This window comes from Apus apus, chromosome 16 (genome assembly GCF_020740795.1).
Source record: "Apus apus isolate bApuApu2 chromosome 16, bApuApu2.pri.cur, whole genome shotgun sequence".
NCBI lineage: Eukaryota > Metazoa > Chordata > Aves > Apodiformes > Apodidae > Apus > Apus apus.
In genome coordinates this window covers 11,821,417-11,837,816 of record NC_067297.1, presented here as the reverse complement: position 1 = coordinate 11,837,816, position 16,400 = coordinate 11,821,417, and the positions used below count along the sequence as shown (strand labels likewise).

The following is a 16,400-nucleotide window of genomic DNA, read 5'->3' as shown; positions in this document are numbered from 1 at the left end:
ACGGCTTTAGGATGCAGGCAGATCCACCTGTCACATGCCAAGAGCGCAATAAAAGGACTTGCTCAAGCCACGAGATGTCAGGCTCAGTGGAAAAGTAGCCTTAAGTTATCTGGATGCAAAAGAGAGAATTCAGCACCTGTGGCAACGAACAAAGTCGGGCCCTGTTATCAGCTTGGACTGGTGCCACCAGCAGAGACAATCTGCCATTTCCAACGTGCCATTGCAGTTGAAGCTCTTTGGACCTGACCTGCCAGCACAATACTGGGATTATCATCACAACAAACTTGGGAAGCAGGGCTCCCTTCCTGAAATCTCCTGTCATCTTTGCAATGCAGCTGATCGGAGTGTATCCTCCAATTCCCTTTGTTGCAGCGCTGCCTGGGAGGGACACACACGATACGATCAAATTCCCTTTCCTAGCATCTCATGTAATAACAAGCTTTGTCCTCCCAGCACTTCCCAGGGTGGGTCAGCCTCCCTGGCTTGCAGGTAACCCAATTTCCCCCTTTCAGTTTTTCAATCAAGCAGAAATTAATTCCACATCTCTGAACTGCTGGCCACATTCTGCTCCCAGGTACTGATAAAAATGCAGAATCAATCGCTTGCCTGCCAGCACTGGGTGGATCCCCCAAAACTCTTCATACCCCCAGTGCAGATTTTCATCAGGCAGATCTGCTGAAGGGGTGAACTGAAGTTTCCTGAGTGGAGGGAGATAAGACAAAGAGAGCTCTCGTTCTTCTGAGGCACAGATTTTTATCATCTCACAAGAGCAAGCAGCCAAAAAAGGTTGCAGTCACTATGCTGGGAAGGGGTCAGGCTGCCTGCCTTTCCCTCTGAGGTTACCGGATGGGATCCTGGGTGAAAACTAGTTCTTAAACAGGTTATTCCTACTGCTATGGCTCCCAGCCATGATCAGATGCTCAAGTCTTTTACATACCTGATTCTCTGTAGATTCTTCTTGTCATTCCCCACAAGGGAGGCAGAACATGTGCAGCTGCTTTCAGCCCCCATCTCACATTAATGTTACCTCAAAAACCCTGAATGCAAAAAACAGCCCCACCAGTTTGGCTCGATGGTGAGTGGCAGAGGTAGTATTTTATTTTTTGAGCATCCCTTCTCAAGGACACTAAAGAGTTTGTAAAACATCACTAAACAAAAACAAATCATCGCCAACAACAGAAGTGCAAACCTGCCAAACAAAAGTAAAACACAGCAACATTTAAATATCAGAAAATATGAGATCTAAAGTGCTTGAGATAATTTGATAACTACACAGTCTGGAGTCAATAATCTCCATATAAATGCTATTTTTCAACAGCACCTGCCTGGCTGCATAGGTTTCTTCACCAATCTATGGCAGGGTAACACTACTAAGGCAGAGCTATTACCCAGAAGAGCCAGGAGCAACGTGGTTCTTTCTATCCCTCATACTTAAAAGGAAGTTAATAAATAATATTCAAAGAAACATATTAAAGTTCAGGCAGCTGAAGCTGGACTTCAAGGAAAGAGGCTTTCCCATGCAGTGAAGTCTCTAGCATGGCCTGAAGCTGAACAAAACTTTGGTGGGATTTTTAAAGTGCTGTCTTTTAGTGTTTTATGCCTGTCTTTAGTAGTGTTTATTTTTAATCTCAAACCAGCATCCTGGTTGTCAGTTAAAAAAATTCTGAAACAACAGAATAATTTTCAGTGGATGCTGGAGCCAGACAGACATTGCACAGTGCACACAAATACATTTAAAAAAAACAAACAACCCTGCAACCAAAATCCAAGCCAAAAAAAAGTAATCAAAACACACCCTCAACCCCAAAACCTAACCCAATTATGGTAAAACTTTTCATCCTTAAAAACAAACACCCAACAAGCACCAAGAGCAAATCTGAAAGCAGCGTCTGCCTCCTGGGTCCCCTGGCTTGTTCCAAAGGATGGTGACTACCTGGTACCAGCTCAGCAGTGGTGGCCACGAGCCTGAGCCTGCAGGCCCTCAGTGCAGAACTCTCCTGGTGTTCAGGCCCATGGGAGCCAATCCAGCTTTCACTGAAGCCAGAGGGAGCTCCCTACGGGCTTCAGTGGATTTTGGATGGGCTCCACAGGTTGGGAGAAGGAGCAGGATCTTGTTTTACAGTCACTGTTTTTCTATCCAGCCACAAAAGCCACCCCCTGAAATTCCTGAAGGGGTTTTCCATCTTCCCCTCCACGCATGCATTTAACATCCATTACGTTATTAGCAGTTACACATGCATATCAATGGGAGAAAAGTCCCAGTCAAGAGGAATTACTGGAGGTAAGAAAAGAAACCCAGTAGAAATGCTGGGAATTGCTCAAGACCCAACTCCCTCAAATTACATCCATGTCCCCGTTTAAGCAGCCAGGGTCTGCCCGCCGGCCCGTCCAGTGGGAAGCTGGAAACCGAGTGTTGGTGTGTGCCCGGGTGTGTGACACGTGGAGGGGGCAGAGAGGGGTCCCTGGGGAGCCCCCTCCTGCCTCAGTGTCCCTCAGCTCTCACTTGTGAGCCATGTTGTTGTAATCGTCCTGTGGCGCGGCCGGCAGAGAATGGTCTATCCTGAACTCTTCCTGCAGCCCACCCGCTGCCTTCGCCGAATCCCCCAGGGCTGCGGGTTTGCGACTGTCCGTGCCGCCCCCTTCCAGCCCCAGGATCTGTCTCTGCACCAGCTTGGAATAAAGGCCTCCTTCTTCCATCAGCTCCTTGTGTGAGCCCTGCTGCACCACGCGGCCCTTGTCCAGCACAATGATGTTGTGTGCCTTCTCCACAGTGCTCAGCCTGTGCGCGATGACAAGCACCGTCTGGTTCTGCGAGTCGCCGTAAATTGCCTGCTGGATCTGCCAGGGGGGAAAGGCCATTAGTGCTTTGCCCTGGAAAGGGGAACAGCAGCTTTGGGGCCTGTGTTAAGAAACCTCTGGATGGGAGCTTTGCTCTCCTCTGGCTATGCAGAGGACACAAGACTCCCTGCAGCTCTGCCAGCACCAGCACGTCCATCCCAGCTCTTGCTGTGCAGCCCAGAAAACCATCTCAGAGCAGCCAGCCCGCAGCTGTGGTATGTGCACAGGTCTGATCCTGAAGCTGGGTTCCTGTTAGAGCTGGGCCCCACATTTGGAGGCTGCCTGGTGCTGGCAAGGGCTGCAGGAAGGCAATACCTGGTAAATGCAGCTGCTGGGAAAAGCAGGGATTTTTCCCGGGTGTATCAAGGCAAAGGAAGAGAGAGTCATTTTCCAGCCAGGAGGCAGCTAGTGGCACTAAGGTCTAAAAGGCAGGCAGATGGCCACCAAGAACACATCACATCAACACCCCTGGCTAACCAAAACCAGCCCCTGGCTGGCACCTGGCACCACACATGTGGCTGAGGACCTGCAAGCTCACAAGCTGCTCCAAGGTCAGATGCTCACACTGTCCTACACTGTGGACCAGCAGCTCTCATCTGCCTGGACCAGAAGACACATCCTCACACCTCAACCTTGAGCTAGCTTTCCTTCATATCATGAAACCAGTGAGTCCAAACTGCTGCTGGTAGAGCTGTTTGGTTGTCACATCCCAGCCAGATAAACCAGCCCCATCAACAGAAAGCTCAGGGTCTTTCCAGCAAGTGTGGCTTCTTTGGTGCCTCAGCTGGGATTTCAGCTCAGGCAGTCCTACTCTCCCTGCTGTAGTACCATTTTTTAGGCTCTTCCACTGTATACTGTCCACTTTCCACATTAAAAAAATATCCTTAACACTTTCCACATTTAGCAAACAGGCAGAGATCCCTATCTCATCAGCTTTGTCAGGCGTTGGCTGAGCTTTCTTGGTGGCTACAGCAGTGTTGGGAGCAAATTCCTGCTCAGGAATTAGCATCTTACCCAAACCTCTGATTGCACCATGTCAAGACTAAGCTTGTCGACAGGCTGGAAACTGAAGCTGCAGTTGTTCCTCCAAACCCAGATTGCCTCTTTGGTGCAAACACCTGAGTCACCAACTCACCGCATGCTCGCTCTCCGCATCCAGCGCGCTCGTGGCTTCATCCAGGATGAGGATGGGGGGAGCCCGGATCAAGGCCCTGGCAATTGCCACTCTCTGCTTCTGGCCACCTGACAGCTGGGTTCCTTTTTCTCCTGCCTCTGTTGGATCAAGAGGAAAGGATCAAAATAAAAATCAAGAGCTGCCTTCAAGTTCAGAGCCCCGCCAGCAGCAGCAGCATAGTTTGAAGCTGCAGTCCTTCCCCCCAGAGCAGCAGGTTCTCCACTGTCTTGTCTCAAGGTCTGAGGGACTGATGCTCATGGAAACAACACAAAGAAGCCCCTGAGCCTGGAAGATGGTGTGACCCCTGAGCCCCCATCCCTGCCCAACTTGAAAAGGGGTGAGACTGCCAGTGTCACATCTCCACAGCACTGCCAGGCACTGGGAGCCAGACCAGTCCGGATGGGATGGGGATGCTCTCATCCCTGGAGCAGCACCAGAACACTCTACTAGGATGGGCTCTGAAATCCTGCGACAGCTCAGTCACCCCAAAAGGCAGGCAGGGAGCTGCACCTCTCCATGTCACCACCTCTACAAGGGTCTCTGAGCTGCCACAGACTCGTCTGCCACTACCTGGCTGACTTCCCAGCCGAGGGGGGAGCCTCTGCTTCCCTGGCGATGCTTTCAAGCGCCAGCAGAGGGGTTTGGGTACCTGTGTGGTAGCCGTCCTGCAGCTCGGTGATGAAGGTGTGTGCGTTGGCCTTCTGGGCAGCCTGAACCACGGACTCGAAGGAGGCTGAGGTTAAACCGTAAGAAATATTATCTGCAATGGAGCGGGCGAACAGCACCGGCTCCTGGCTCACCAGGGAGATCTGTGGGAAGGAAGGCAAGAATGGGTGTGAGGAGCAGACAGCACGCTGGCTGCTGTCTCAGATCATCATCAGCTTTTGTTCCTGCTGGGTAAGGACTCAAGTGGCAAAGCCCCATCTTTACACCAAGACACAGAAGTGCCTCTGTGTGGGCTTCCAGTGAGGACACCAATGACAGCCCCAGCCACTGTCTGCTGGGAAGCTGTTTTGCAGGAAAGAAAACCAGTGCCATGCTGGTACACTGGCATCTGGGATGGGCTTCCCCCTCCAAGATCTTCCTGGGTTTTTGCTCCAGACCTGTCATTCCCATCACCATTTGCTCTTCTCAGTATGGGAAACCAGTGATGGGACAATACAGGCTGGACAGACCCTCTCCCAGGGTCTTGCTGATTTTCTGTTCAAGGCCAGGAATCACACCTGGGCCACGTGAATGAGCTCTCCTGCATCTTTCAATGCAAAATAAGCAAGTTAGGGACACAGCTGCTGGAATTCCTTAATTGCTTAGCAACAGCCTCCCTGTCCTAACTGACAGGCACTATTGCTCACTCCTGCTTTCTCCAACCCCCAAGATTGAAATCAATCGAACACTCCAAAATTACTGCTCAGAACTGGGCATGAAGAGAGCCAGCAGGACATGGTCATATTTTAATGGACTTCTCCCCATACTCCAAACACCACACCAGGCTTTCTGAACTGAAAGACTAGATTGTCTTTTAATTTCCACTCAGTATGGGCAGGGAATGTAAATTAGTCACACTGACTTTGGCTTTCCAGTCTGACTCTGATCAATTGTTTTCAGGTTTTCCTGCTGACTGGTGAGGCCATTTGCTCTGGGGGCAAACAAAGAAGGCAGTTAACTTGCAGAGGAGATGAAGGCTGATCTGTGCTGACACACAGATGAGAGCCAAGAGGCCCAGACCCCTCTCCTGGGCAAACCACCCAGCCCCTCTGGTGCTCCAGCTGCTGCCAGGATCCCAAGAGGTTTATCTCCCCATTAGCTGAGCATTACTTCAAGGTAGAAAGTGCTGAAGAGTGCAAAAAACCCTTTTCTCCAAACTCAGTTTAGATGATAATTAATCCAACAACCAAAAACATATTTCTACTGCACTGGCCGAAAAATACAAAACATGTTTTTTTCTTCTGTTTTTGGAAGGCTTCCCCCTCCCCATGAAATCACTCTCCATCCCTTTCCCTTCCGCCCCCCTCAAATTATCAGAATTCATTTCCTGGAGCACCTCCAGCTTCCAGCTTTCTGGACATTTCAGAAGGTGCCAGATCAAATCCCAAGCACCACGCAGCCCTGCCATCCAGCCCCTCTGACCACAGCAGCCCACAGCCAGAATACACGTATCAGTCGCTCGTACCACTGAGTGCAGGTACTTGTGATCGTACATGTTAATGGGATGCCCGTCCAGCAGCACCTGCCCGTCCTGCAGAGGGTAGAAGTTCTCCAGGATGTTGACGCAGGAGCTCTTCCCGCTCCCCGAAGGACCCACCAGCGCCGTCACTCTGCCAGGGTGCAGGGTGAAGGACACATTCTGCAACATGGGTAGGAGAGCATGCTCAGGTCCTGGCTTTTCTCAGGGTCCTGGGCACTACACAAGAAACGTAGCTGAATCCTGGCCACAGTGACCCTCCCTCTTGGTGATGTGCCACATCAGCCATCTCTCCTGGCTCTCAGGAAGCAATAAGCCTCCAAAATTGCTTTCAGTTTGCCTGCTGATGTAGCAGAACCTCTAAAAACTGCAAAGCAAAGTAACCTTTTTGCTGCCTTCCCCTGCCCCATGACCCCAGCCCCTCTGCCATGGAGACAGCCTGGCCCCAAGCCCCGTGCCACGCTGACGTGCTTGCTGCCCGAGCAGGGAACACAGCTTTTATTAATAAACCTCATTCCTTGTCAGGAAGGGCAGCCCTCAACACCCTCGTGTTCCCTGCTGTTCCTCGTGACCTGCTTGGCAGGAAGATGTTGAGCCTTTACCCATCTCCAAAAGGGCAGCTGACATTTCCCATCGGCTGGGGGACCAGTTAATGTCACGATGGAGAAGCAGCACGTGGTGCCTGGTGGCAGGGAGAGCTCTGTGCCCGTGGGCTCACCTGGAGGACCTGGGTCGAGGAGCGAGTGCGGTAGGAAAAGGTCACATTCCTGAACTCCACCTTCCCATCCACGTGCTCTGGGGCCAGGGACCCATCGTTCACCATGGTGGGCTGGCGGTCGATGAACTCGAACACCTTCTCGGCAGCTCCCACTCCCTGCATCAGGCCACTGTAGACAGAGCCAACGGACTGGAAGGGAAGGGGCAATGGTGAGACCCTCCTGTGCAATGGAAAAGGCAATCGGTGCCACCACCTGCAAGGAGAAGGGTTGGAGCAACTCCAGGTCTATCATCTGACGTTAACTAGTCATCAGACACAGGACAAGAAAGCTTTTCACCTCTGCAGGGTATGGATGGAATACCTGGACATATCCAGGGAAAGGGCATCTAAAGAGGTCTGTGTATGGGTAGACACAGAAGGAGGAAACACCTGGATTGGGAAGAGAAAATGTGCACCAGGAGATCCATGGTCCAGCCTTCCCCCAGAATCCTCCACCTCTCTCTGCTCAAGACCAGCAGCTCCCCAGCCCCGTGGCTGCACAGTCCACATGGAGCAGCACATCATCCCAGCCCCAAGGTGGCAACCTTGTTCCCTGGCACACCTCTCTCCAATCCAGAGCAGCTCCAGGCTGGACCCTTCTAGGCAACCATTTGGCAGCCGATACAGCTGTTCCCTGTGGGATATGGTCCTAGTGGATTTACCATTGTTCTTTTCCCAACTAGAGCTGCTGCCCACTGACACTGGCTTCCCTGGAATCAACTCCCATCACATTGGCTCATTTCAATATTAAACCTAGAGCTGCAGAACAGCTTGTACTGCAACTTTCTTTCCCATCAGGAGGGGTAGAAAAGCCCAAAACCACAGCCTGGAAACACCACCAGAGCCTGCAGTCATCCAAACAGATGGTGAGAGCCGGGCGAGCTGCCTCCAGCTCTGCTGCTGCACAAGGGCTGAAGTGCCACCAAAACTGTGCTTGGCTGCGAGGAAACCTCAACCTGATCAGTTCTGCCTCCATCAGGCAAGCTTACAGCTCTGCAAGGGAAAGGCAGCACTGGGTGGGCTCTGCCACCCCACCCACAATCCCATCTTGCTAACGTGCTGCCAACGCAGCAGCTTGTGGCCTATTCTTGGGGGGGGGGGGAAATGAAAAAGTAATATAATTAAGTTTTTTATGAAGCCTGAAATTTAACAGGCAGCTTAATAATGCCTGCATCCTGCATGCCAGGAAACGTGCTTGGGAGGCAGCCAGGACTCTGCCCTTCAGCAGGGCCAGCCTGAGCCCTTTGGTCCTGATGGTCTTCTAGGGGACAAGCTGCTTTGGGCACACTCAGGTTGTGAAGGCACAGCAGGAGGGGAATAAGGAGCTGAGGGGAGAATCAGCCCAGTGGTGGGCAAAGCCACAGCACCAAGGAAATACTGGGTCCAGCCCTGGGACCTTCTAGAAGATAAACATCATCTTGATATGGGGTAGCCCAGAGGGATAACACACACTCACCTCCATGCAGTCTCCTAAGACAAACTCATAAATGATGAAGGAGATCAGGTTGCCACTGGTCATTTGCCCAGAGATCACCAGGTGCCCACCATAGTAAATGATGCTGACCTGGACCACCAGGAGGGTCAGCTGAAAGCAAGAAAACACCCCAAAATCAGCAAGGCCAACTGGATTTTGGTGCATTTGTAATCACTCACACAACAGCTCACAGGTTGTGCACTGACATTTATTCTTTGAGCCCCAAACAGAGCGTCCCTGGCAGCACCCAGCTTGGGTATGAGAAGGGAAAAGCAACTCAAGAACTCTGGTGGAGTTAAGGAGGTGGGCTGGGATGTTTCAAAATAGCAGAATTCCAAAGGGGCAACAGCCAAGGAAGGAGAATTTATCTGAAATAATGAACTTGAAGAACTTCTCTTTGTGAACTTCTCCTGGACTAACATTCTCAAGCATAATAATTGATGCTCAAACTATCCAACACATGCAGTCACCTCACCACCAAAATTAACTTTCTGTTATATGAGTGTGATGCATTTAATTTAGAACACAAAATCAAGCCAAAAGTTAATGCAAAAAATCCTCCCTGCATGTACAAGTCCCTGAAGCATAACCTCAACTCTTGCCTGAAATCAGTGGGGGGTACCACCTACTCTAGAAAGGAGACAGATCAGCTCACATATGACAAACACCAGCCCCTGCTTTTACTCAGCCAGTTTTGTTCTGGGCTGCCTGGGTGCTCAGAGAAGCCCTGGTGCTCTGTGTGACAGGCTGTAAAATCACAGACAAAAATACTGGGGGAGAAAAAAAAACCTCTTCTATTCCTCTGCCACAATCTGACCTTACAATCCTGCTTTCCCTCCAAGAAAGACCCTACCAGGACTGTGCTAAATCCAGCTGGTTCCTTCTTGACCCCTGCAGGAGCAGTTTTTGAGGGGTTTTGCCGCCTTTGACTCAAGAGATCCGTGCTGACCCAGCTCAAGCTTCAGCTTCACCTGGGAGCCCAAGAACAAGCCTAAAAAATGCTCTGATTTTGCTTCCAGACTTGGGAAGCCATGAAGTCTCCCAAGGCTGCAGGAGGGCAACTCTTCACCAGAGGCTGCTCAGAGACAAGTGCAGCCTCACGATGGGTTTTGCACCCTTAAATATCCCCCAACACAGGAGGAGTCCCAGACCAGCTGGTCATGAACGATGAAAAAGCATTTTAGATTAAAAAAATACAACAACCAAACCAACCAAACCAACCCCAAACGCCAGCAGCCTCCTTCTTCCACCACCCACACACAGCACATCTCTGTTCCTGAGCAGAAGCTCAACCAACGCCGCGGCTGTTCCCAGCCGGAGCCCCGGGAGGAGCTGGCACAGACACGCACTGCAGCAGCACGGGAGCTTTCCAGGGGGTTTTCCATGACCTTGAGCACTTATCCAAAATGTTCTTCCTTACAAGAGCAAACAGACTGTTGGGTGGCACGATGCAGAGCTGCCCCAAGGGGGAATGGAAAATATTGTTTTGATGAGTGGAAAAAAAAGAGTAATAATCAAGAGACAGAGGATTAGTGGATTAGCGTCAGCGGACATCAAGGCTGGGCTTGCCCTGCAGAGCTTCCTGGAAGAGGAAGAGAAGCACGTGCAGGGGCCCACGTGCATTTTGGGGAGCTGAAGGAATGTCCCCCCTGCCCATCCCCAGCCCCACGCTGGGGAGGCCCCAGTGCTGGCCACCTACCCCGCTGCACCAGACATAGTAGGTGTAAGCCATGGCCTCCCGCTTGTTGAGCTTGTAGACCTGCTGCAGCTTCTGCAGGTACACGTTGGCCTCTGCCTCCTCGTTGGCAAAGCTGCGGACGGTCTTCATGGCAGAGATGGTCTCCTCGGCTGTGTTGTTGGCCTTGGCCAAGGCGCTCTGCACATCCTTGGAGAGCTTCTGCAGGGAGCAGAGGGGGCTCAGCAGGTGCTGGGTTGCCTGTGGCACATGTACCCACACCCCCCAGGCTCTGCTGGGCTCAGGAAAAAAGGCACAGTGACATTTTTCAAGGCCACGGGCAACACGGTTGAGCATTGTGATATGTCCCACAGCTCGAGACAGCCTGGGACACTGTGCCAGGAGGAGAATGGATTTGTTGTGCTGTCCCTGAGGAAGGACCTGGGCTGCAGGAAGTGAGATGCCATGTCTGGGGCCATTTGGGAAGCCAGCAGCAGAGCCACTGCTTCTGGTGCCCTGATGGGACAGGCCAGCCCAGGAGCCCCACCAGGAGTTTCCAAGTCAGGGACAGGTCTGGAGACCAAGGGCAGCTCCACTCCTCCCACAAGTACCTGGCCCGCAGGAGCCATGGCCAAGGGTGCAGCACCCCAGGACCCCACTTTGGCAGCATCCATGTGTGTCACGTCCCCAGCACAGAGGAGAGCCCCAATAACCAACGTGGGGAGCAGCAGCGCAGGGGTCAGACAGTTGGTGGGACATGGCATTAGCCACGGGGCCCTTGGCCCACACTAGCCCCAGGGGCAGAGAGGGAGCTCAGCACTGGGTTTAACCCCCCCTCAAGTCCCTCTAAAGGGACAGAAGAGGACAGACTGCACGAGAACAGGCAGGTGCACACAGGACGACCCATGGCCAAGCTACCTCTCCTGTCAGACCAAGATGCTTCCAGTTCTGAGCAGGAAGCAAGGTAAAAGCTGAGGCTACACTTGTCTGCCCAAACCAGTTTAATGCTGCCTTCTTGCCCCCACCACCAGCATCAAAGCACCTGAACATCAGTCCCACCAGCTCCAAGGCCACCCACAATGTCCATGGTGGCTTCATGAGGGGAACAGCCCAGTGTTGTGGCACACTGTGGCCATGCCAGCTGCTCCTGCCTACCTCGTAGTACTTCCCATAGACCTCAGACACCAGCATGATGATGGGGAATCCCATGAAGGTGACGAGGGAGAGCTTCCAGGAGAGGCTGAACATGAAAAAGATCACTCCTGTGGCCTTCACCACGTTGCGCAGGAAGATGTTGATGTTCTGGGAGACCAGGTCGCTCACGATGGTCGTGTCCGATGTGAGGCGGGAGATGATGTCCCCTGCAGCAACGAGGGGTTGGAGAAGGAGAGAGCAGGGACGTGTCACCACACAGGTCACTGCCTCCCTGTGCCCCGTGCCAGGGGCCAGATGAAGCTCCTCATTTGACCCACCCCTGGCTGGGGGTCTGGAGGGTGGCATGGAAGGGGGGGGTGACACTCCACTGCTGCAGGAGCAAAGGGAGCAGGGGAGGTTGAATTGCTGCATGCACAAGGGACATTAAATGCTTCTGAAGGCAGAAGCTACATCCCTGGGTCACCAAGGGTGTCTGCAGGACATCAAAAGGGACTGCAGCAGCACCCTACACCAGAGGCACCCTGTGGGCAGGCAGGTGGGCAGCAGGTGTGTGGGTGGAGCGTTTGCTGGGCCAAATGCAGCTCCAGAGCTTTCAACCCTGAGTTCATCTTTAAAAGACACCAGGAGCCCTCCAGGAGCTCGCCAGGAACTGCTGACACCTTCCCTGCCACCCCAACAGGACCAGCCATGGCTGGGCACAGCTCACCCTGCAGAGGAAGCAGCTTTGGAGAAGCCTGTTTGGGTTTAGATGTCTGCCCTGCAGCCTGGAGCCAACCCAAGTGACCCTGAGGACATGGGTCCAGCTTCCAAGGGGTGAAGCTCCTGCAGTGTGCTTTGGTGGAGCTGAACAGCCAGGAAGCATCATCCTGAATTCCTCAATGCTCGGCCCGTGCTTGAGCCCAGCTGCATTCCCGTGCTGTTGTGCCAGCCTGGGGTCACCCACATCCCACCACAATAACTTCTCTGGTGTCCCCAGCCACCAGGGCAGCGCGCAGAGATGGCTAAATATGGCAACAGCCTCAAAACTAAAAATACCACTCCGGAGAAAGTAAATGTGGGAAAACGTGGCTGGGACCACACCAGAGCAGCAAGGGCTGGGACAGGAGCGAGTGGCAAGCAAGGCAAGTCACAAGCACACCCAGCAAACACACCTCACACGTGGGAGGCTTCCCATGCCCTGAGCAGAGCTGGAGCGTGGCTGATCAGCAGGGACTGACGGGAGGAGGAAAGTGGGTGTTTTGGGGATGACTGGAGGTGGGCACATCAGCCCTGGGGCTGCTGGATATCAGGATGATTGGTGGCAATGGGACATCCCCAGGGTGGTGGGCAATGCTGTCCCAGCCCCACAGCAGGAGGCAGATGAAAGGGAAGAGCTTTCTGCTGCTCTTCCCAAACACAAGCACTTGGGTGCCATCACTTGGCTGCCCCCGACCTGCTACGTGCTGGGAGGGCAAACCAAGGGGATAAAAATACCAGGGTGGGATAGAGGGGTTAGAGCAAAATCTGGGGGGAAGAGGAACCAACCTGTGCGATTCTCATCAAAGAAGCTCATCTCCTGAGACACCAGTGACCTGAAGAGGCAGTTGCGAAGGCGAATGTTCAGCCTTGCAAAGATGAGGGTAAAAAAGCCGCCCCGGACACCTGCGGCAAATGAGCTGATTGCAGATAAGAAACGTTACAGACCAGTGGGCAGGAAACTTGCTCCTCAGCAACACAAACATCCCCACAACCAGGCCAAGGACCTGGGCAACGCTGCGCTGGGACTACTCCCCACCCTGGGAATTGATGGCTAATCCAGCCCACACTTCCTCTGGGTGCCACCAGTAGAGGGATGGCAGGTCCTAACTCCTGCAGGGACAAGCTTTGGGTGGGGACATAGTGCTGCCAGGACAGGGCTCTCTGGGGTGCCATCTCCTCCTGCTCCCCCACCACCTGCAGATGGACGTGAAGGGCCACCACAGTCTCTCTGCACCATGACAGCACAGAGAAATCAAAGCACATCTTTGGTCTGGCAGGGACCTGGCAGAGCAGCTGCAGGTGAGACAGCTCATGCCCACCACCATGGTGAGCTCCACCAGGAAAACCCCAAACTCCTCCTCATCAGGGCCAAAAACAGCCCCCACAATTACCTTCCTATGGCGAGCAGCGACATGACCAGCACCGCCATGGAGAAGTGGTCCATGCTCTTCTGCACCACGATACCGTCAATGGCCAGCCCTGTGTAGTAGGGCAGGAAGGTCTCTCCTGCCAGACAAGGACAGGACAAGGAGTTTCAGCCCCACCACACAGGTTTGGCACAGGACCTGTATATTTCCAACTACGATGGCTCATGGACAATCCCATCCCCACCATGAAGATACTTGGCCATCACATACGTCTCAGGAGGTGTGGCCCTTAGTGGCACGTGGAGATGTTTAATTTCCCAGTGTATGTCATCCCCATTGCATTTTTTTTTTCTCCGTGGCATTTATCACCCAGCCCATGCCAGACGTGCCACTCAGCACCCATAAAAAAGCAAGGCTGGGGTGCTGCCAAGCCCTCCCACCATGGCTCCCTCCTTCACCACGAGCATGGGAGCACACCACGGCCTCCCCTGCTCTACTCACCCAGCGCAGCCACGAGGAGGAAGAAGGAGGCAATGCCCAGGAAGAAGGCATCTGGCTTGGTGTAGGACAGCAGCTTACAGATGGTGGGACCTGCTGCCTCTTTCTGCTTGTCCCGCGGGGCGCCGCCGTCGCAGCTCTCCTCCGCCTCGGCACGGGACTCAGAGCCAGGCCCCAGCGCCTCGCGGGAGGAGGTGACACAGGCCAGCAGCTGCCACAGCCCAAAGGTGGCTGCCAACGCCACGTAGGTCCAGGCAAAGAGCCCCCAGAACCAGGGGTCCTTGATGGTCTTCCGCACCTCCGAGTAGAGCAGCAGCTTCACCATCATGTAGATGCCCATGAGGACGCAGACGATGGCGATGAAGGTCCGTGATGCCCGGAGGCGCCGGGGCCCGTAGGCCGTGTTGGTGGCCACCCCGATGGCAGCCCCCAGCAGCACACAACTGCGGTAGAGGCAGCCCCCCCAGATGTCCAGCAGCGAGTTGAAGATGTTGAAGTGCCTTAGGTCCTGCAGGACGTCCCGGCCACCCCGGCCGTGGGTGTAGAGCAGCGTGGTGACCACCACGTCGGCCCCGCTGAGCGCCAGCGTGCTGGCCACCGCCTTCCAGGCACGCATCCTCACTGCGGGGCTGGGAGGTCACCCAGGAGATGGGGCAGTCCTAGCACAGGGAGGATGTGGTCTTGTCAGGCCTCTGCTGCAAGGTCAGAAGAAGGGGATACGGTTGTTATTTAGGGAGGTGGCAGGGAAAGGGAAGCAGGATGGTGGGACAGCTGTGCCAGCATCCCATCCTCACCCTAGACATTGCTGTCTACTCCTTCCTCCCCTGCACAAACACTCCAAGATATTTCATCAAATGAGAAGCACAAATGAAGAAAAAAAGTGTCTGTCCCAGAAGCCTGTGCCCATCCTGAACCCTGCAGCAGAAACTTGCCCATCTTGGTGGGGAACTTCATCCCCACCTGCTGTGGCTGCTGCGAGGCCACCAGGTCCCCAGTGCTGGGACATCCGTGCAGCCCACGTGTCCTGTGTAGGTGTCAAACTCAGACGTCTGTGACCTGAAAAGTCCCTCCTCACCTTTCCCAGGACAAAGCTGAGGCCAAGTGCTCCACCAAAACCGTATAAAAGCCGAAATGGGAGCAGCTCAGCTTGGAAACAAATCCCCCTCAGCAAAAAAAGAAAAAGGGTCAGTCCCAGGTACAGGGGCCTGTCACACCTGCTGTCTCCAACCTTCTGAATTATTAATTTGAGGTAACCCAGTGAACCCAGCGTGCAATTCAGTGACACAACAAAAATCCCAAGAGGAGATTAAAGTGGGGCTGGAAACGCACATCCCATGGGAGAGGGAGGCTCCAGGGCAGGACGCTGTCGTTGGTGCTGCCCGTGGCAGCAGCGATGGTGGGGCTGGATCCGAACTGACCCAGAAAAGGCTGAAAACCTCAATTTTTGTTTGAAACAGAGCGTTGCTGCTCACCTGCCCCAGCACCATGCCCAGAGGTGCCACGAATGGGCATGAGGGAGGTGCCCGATCCTCAGCTTTGTGCTGCCCCAGCAGCTGGTGACGGTGCGTGGTGCAGAAGACACCAAAGGATCTCCAGGAGCAGCCTCGCTCCGGCCTGCCCCAGCGCGGCCACCCCAAAACAAACCGGGGGGACCCGGGCAGCCCTCGGCACCGGCCCCGCAGCGCCCTTGGCCCGGCGGGACTGGCTGGCCGGGCAGGAGGGGTAAAAAGCTTAAGAAGTGGAGGCAAAGGGGGGCAGAGACTGCGATGTGGGGAAGAAGAGGGGCTCGTGGGGTGGGTGGGGGGCAAAGGAGAACAGCGGAGTCAGGGAGGAGCTGGACACGCTTCCCAGGGTGCTCGTTACTGCCCGCAACGGCACAGCTGGGCGGCTCCGGCCCGGTGGAGGAGGAGAGGCAGGAGGAGGAAGAGGAGAAGCAGGAGGCGGCCACCCCGCCACCCGCAAAGGTGTCCCCAGCGCCGAAGGTCCCCTCCCTACCCCTGCGAGATACTCCCTCGGCGGGAGGAGACCCCCGGCCGGGGCCGCGCCCGCCATAGCCCAGGGAACACCCGGTCTGGCGCCCCCCAACTCTGCGGAGCAAGGACAAGGCGCTCCCGGCCCGCCCGAACGGCTCTTACCGGCAGCGGGAGGAAGGGGGCAGGTCGGCCCGGCCCGGCTCCGCGTCAGCCCGGGAACAAGGTCGGGCGGGGGGCGGGGCCGGCGCTGGCCACGCCCACGGCCACGCCCCGGCCACGCCCCCTCGCTGCGGCGCCGCCGGCCCCGCCCGCCGCGCACCGGGCAGGGTTGGGGTCACCCCGGGCGGGGGGACACACCGGAATCCTGCCCCCACCCAGCCCTACTTCAGAAGGGATTCATTTTACACCCCCCCCCCCGCTAAAAAAACGATTTTTTCCAATTTTTAAAATATTATTGGATTGGTTTTATTTAATTTCTGCAGTGGTGGGGGGGGATACAACACGCGGGTTGGCTTTAGAAACAACTAGGACAAAGGCTCGACATCACCTTTTTAAATTAACCCTTATAT

General features: G+C 54.4%; 1 protein-coding gene across 1 annotated transcript; it reads right to left on the bottom strand.

Annotated features, from left to right (window-relative positions):
- Nucleotides 1–1,081: 1,081 nt before the first annotated feature.
- Nucleotides 1,082–16,048, bottom strand: ABCB9 (ATP binding cassette subfamily B member 9). Its single transcript, XM_051634154.1, has 12 exons — nucleotides 15,994–16,048; nucleotides 13,862–14,553; nucleotides 13,385–13,499; nucleotides 12,780–12,910; nucleotides 11,256–11,461; nucleotides 10,125–10,322; nucleotides 8,408–8,536; nucleotides 6,913–7,101; nucleotides 6,183–6,356; nucleotides 4,662–4,821; nucleotides 3,974–4,110; nucleotides 1,082–2,838 (listed from the first exon to the last, which is right to left on the bottom strand). The coding sequence occupies exons 2-12, from the start codon at nucleotides 14,472–14,474 to the stop codon at nucleotides 2,500–2,502; spliced, it is 2,391 nt and encodes a 796-aa protein (XP_051490114.1). The 5' UTR covers nucleotides 14,475–14,553; nucleotides 15,994–16,048; the 3' UTR covers nucleotides 1,082–2,499.
- Nucleotides 16,049–16,400: the final 352 nt, after the last annotated feature.